A 4,171-nucleotide genomic window follows, 5' to 3' on the forward strand; every position below is an offset into this window, starting at 1 on the left:
TCCAAGCAAGTGATTTCCACATTGAAAAACACATAATCTCCAACTAATTCTCTGACAGCAAACGATACTACATACATAGAGGTTCACTAATATGTGGAGTGGTCACTAGTAGTCTGACATCCACATAAGCACGGTTACATGAAACTGTCATATTTCAAGCATAGAAAATAAATAAAATCAACCATAGAAATCTGTCTTGGGCGTGTTGGTGCAGGTGTTCCTTCTGTGGCCTGTCAGGCTGCACCTGGAGCAATGAGGTGAATTCCTTGTCGCCTTTGGAAGATCCCCATCCTGTGGACATGTTGTGCTCTTGTGCCCTTGGCCCCGGCAGATTGAACATAACCTACTCCTCTTAGCTGGCTGTTCATATGGTGCTTTATTGTGGCTTATCGTAGGGCACCCCGCTAGTCTCTTCTTTGATGGCGCCGCAAAGCAATGTTTTCATATTTCTTAGTTGATCCATCGCAAGAGCATATGCATCCGCATTGTTGTCACCGAGTCTAACAATTTCAAGGCAAAGCAGATGCAAATTATTATGTCGCCGCGAAGAGTACTTGAGAGGACCCTGGTCCTTTTGGTAACGTAGAAACACTGGAGGGAGTATATATATACCTTGCATCCCTTGTCCAACGCTTCAGTATTTGCCCGGCTGGAACCTCCTGCAGACCAAGCTGTATCATTACCTGAGAACAAGAGAAAAAGATCATCGTCAAAACCTACGCTTTTTGTTTGCTCTTGGCAATAATTTGTCTTGTATGTACAACAGAGGAACAATTAGAAAAAAAACACCTTCAGTGCATGGCTGCACACCATGCCAAAATGTTCAAACATTCCACATTCACACTTGAATTCGTCAGCAAGCTTGTTGACCTGGACGCGGAATTCATTTTTACACCATTTGTCCCTTGAATCTTTCTTTACATGCCTCGCTATGTATTCACGACGAGGCACAACTTCGATCAGAACATATGACCCACATTCATATAGCATCTCGCCAAAATTTTCAAACATGTCCTTCGTATAAATTTTTGATGCATGTATCTCAATAGGTAGGTTCTGAGCAAGCAAAACACCACCCTGCATGTGGAGACATATCATTATCATGTGTTTTTACCTTTCCATATTTTGTCAACAACAAGACATGATTCATGGAAATATAAATTGCTCGTCAAAGGACAACACACAAAACTTTTATTCTTACCAGTTTGGTTCTCTTCTCTCGATAACTCTCCTCTGAATCTCTGTCAAATTGCATCTTCTCATATTGCCTGATGAAAAGGTGCACCAAGGATCCTGGTGGCACATATCCTTTCTGCAAATGGTTTGCAATTTCACTCTGTTGCGTGCTGGTCATCTTGGCGCAAAAAGCATCCATGAAGTAAGGCTTAGCCCACTTCATCCGAGTCTCATATATTTCTCTGATACATTTTTTTGTAGACCATGCTTCTCAACCATACATGCCCAACCATCCTCAAATTCTGTCTCACTAACCATGTGATGCACCATCCTGTTGAACTCCTGTTTGAACTCACTACCCTTGCCTAGCAGTGGCCCAAGGCACTCTTTTGCTTTTTTCAACACATGCCATTTGCACCACTTGTATGTGGCATGACATCTTCTATGGCAACCTCCATTGCACGAGCTTGGTTTGAAACCAACAGTTCTCTATCAGCACATTCCAGGAGGAAAACATTTTCACAGCAAGCTTAAAAAGAAGATCAACACTCGTAACTAGACGAGAACATTTTATTAAATACCTATGAGGATTTTGCGTGGTTGTGGCGCTCCTATCATCTAGAAGAACTCTATGAATATCCACTTGAAAGTGTCGATTTTCTCATGGCTCATCGGCACACCTCCAAAAATAATGCTTTGGAAGTGATTGTTGACACCAACGAGAGGCCAAACGGCATGTCGTATAGATTAGTTTTGTATGTCGTATCAAACGTGACAATATCGCTAAAACACTTTAAATTGCTCGATGCTTCTCCCTGTTGTCCACATCAAAGTTTTGACTCAACCATCACAATCAACCTGCACACTGTATTTGAACTCAGGATCTTCAGCCCGCATTGCGTTGAACACCTCTATTGTTTTTGTGGCATCATTTTCTGACTGCTCTCTGTTAAGTTTTCCACAAAGAGTTTTGAGAGATCTCTTTGTGAATGGCACCTCCTTCACAGATCCAAAAAAAACTGCCAGCCACAGTGTAAACCTTGCTCAGGCTTACATTGTTTTCTCTCAGCTGTTTCACCAAGCCTCTGATGTATCTATCTATGTGCCGGTGCGATTTCCAGTGCAGCTTCTCCATACAGTTAACTGAGACTGCATGGTTGTGTTCTGCTTTGTGTTCACATATGTACCATCCTCTATCATCAGATCTAAGCACCCGCATCAACACGGGGCATCCACACCTCGTCGAGCGGCTTTTCGATTGCAATGGCTTGCCCTGTTGAGTTTTTCCATAAGATATGAGAGCATAAAAAATGAAAAAAGTAGGTGTGGGGAAACATTTCTCTTTTTTTAATTAATGAATCATCATCACTGCACACGCGCACACAAACTCCTGCATGCAGCCTGTTTTTGGCATACCTGACGCTAAACCCAGTCTCCCAGGAGTATAGGTTGTAAAACTCACACGCTTCTTCAACTGTGTCGAATCTAGTTCTGAGCGCCGGGTTAACAACAGTGCCAACCTTGTTGTCTGCATAACCTCGCATTGAAGCTTCGAGGGCAAGGACTCTGCTTGGGTTGGCATCCCTCTCTTCTGGCGCTTTGCCAATCCTAACACTGCATTTTCCCCACAAACTGGTGTTAAATGTACTCTGTACTTGTACAGACCGATATAAACAGGTTGTTTTTCTGAAGAAAAAATTGTTGATCTTTTGATACAGAATCAATAAATATGATCTAGCAACATGAGACGCTGATTGTAAAAATTATGGTTCCAAGCTAGCATGAACGCTATAACAGGTAAAAGATTGTTTCTACATGGGGTGAACTCTATACATGCGTGTGTTCTAGTTACAGGCGAGTAGATGAAGCTTCAATATCTGGTCTTACAGCAAAGGCGATTACAGGAAGGTACAATCTCTGGCCTAACAGCAATGGAATGACAAATGAGTGTGTATTTCTTACCGTCGAGTCCAACAGGAGGCCTTTGATTTGTTGACGACGACACCCTCTGCATCTCCCTCATCTCCCATAGATGCAGTGGACGTATTCTGAACCGCCATATCGTTGGAGAACAAATCACATCCTTCATGGATGGAAGCAACCACAAACTCCACAACATCAATTCCGCCACCCAAAATATCACCCGCATCAGCCTTAGGAACCAATCTGCAGCACATACACAGTTCTCATCTAGTCAAATCCAACCAACAGCGTGGAGAAGAACTCAAGAACGAATCGGGGCGAAATCAAGGAGCAGAACACCAATCAAAGAAAGATCCCCTTTCGAGGTAAGCAACGACACGAGAAATAGGGACGCCAGATCAGGTCTTACCCTGATTCTGCTTCCTCAAAGAAGAACTAGAGGCCATCCAGTGGCGAAACGCCGCTCGCACAGCCACGACTTGAAGGGGATGAACGGCCCGACCAGGGAAAGGAGAAGCACCGCTTCCGGTGTTATCCTACCTTTTTTTTCTTGAGAAATCGGCGTTATCCTACCTGCAGCGCCAGATGGGACCAGGATTAATGTCGCATAGGCTATTTTTAAATTAGCCCAGCAAGCACATGACGTGTTTGCGTATCTAGCGCGCACCCGAGGCCCATGTACAATGATGGCACAGCAGGCCACGGGCACCCATGTATTTCAACTTAGTAGCTACCGTATACCTCCAACAAAAAACGCACGCACACATCGCAGCGCAGTACTTCACGGCGCCAGATTCCGGCCTGCAGGCAGCCCGGCCACCAAAACGCCACTCCCGCGATTTAGACCTTTTTATAACGGCTAGCCTTAAACTTGGTACTGACACGTAAAAACTATCAATCTTGGTACCAATTCGCCACCACCGCCCTAAATGTGATACTCGTGTAATTTTCTCGCCTAAAATACCGAGACTATACTGCAATTTTTCTTCTGAGATTACGGATAAGCCATCTAGCTGCACATTTGTACAATGTGTGTCAATTTTATATCATTATATGAAGGAAACGGGGAAAT

The 4,171-nt window shown here is 43.8% G+C and overlaps 1 protein-coding gene across 1 annotated transcript; it reads right to left on the reverse strand.

The window, feature by feature from the left end:
• On the reverse strand, window positions 1-3,668 carry LOC123135176 (protein FAR1-RELATED SEQUENCE 5). Its single transcript, XM_044554266.1, has 7 exons — window positions 3,509-3,668; window positions 3,139-3,342; window positions 2,593-2,790; window positions 1,202-2,449; window positions 790-1,077; window positions 613-683; window positions 1-500 (listed from the first exon to the last, which is right to left on the reverse strand). Exons 4-7 carry the CDS (start codon window positions 1,397-1,399, stop codon window positions 377-379), a joined length of 681 nt encoding a protein of 226 aa, XP_044410201.1. The 5' UTR covers window positions 1,400-2,449; window positions 2,593-2,790; window positions 3,139-3,342; window positions 3,509-3,668; the 3' UTR covers window positions 1-376.
• Window positions 3,669-4,171: the final 503 nt, after the last annotated feature.

Source organism: Triticum aestivum, chromosome 6B (assembly GCF_018294505.1).
Source record: "Triticum aestivum cultivar Chinese Spring chromosome 6B, IWGSC CS RefSeq v2.1, whole genome shotgun sequence".
In the NCBI taxonomy this organism is placed as follows: Eukaryota; Viridiplantae; Streptophyta; class Magnoliopsida; order Poales; family Poaceae; genus Triticum; species Triticum aestivum.

Excerpts from the sequence above, each read along its gene's own strand:
- LOC123135176 (XM_044554266.1), bottom strand. The coding sequence starts at position 1,399 with ATGAAGTGGGCTAAGCCTTACTTCATGGATGCTTTTTGCGCCAAGATG. Across the intron at positions 1,078-1,201 it reads GAGAGAAGAGAACCAAACTG|GGTGGTGTTTTGCTTGCTCA; the intron begins GTAAGAATAAAA and ends CTCCACATGCAG. Across the intron at positions 501-612 it reads CGTTGGACAAGGGATGCAAG|ACTCGGTGACAACAATGCGG; the intron begins GTATATATATAC and ends TGAAATTGTTAG.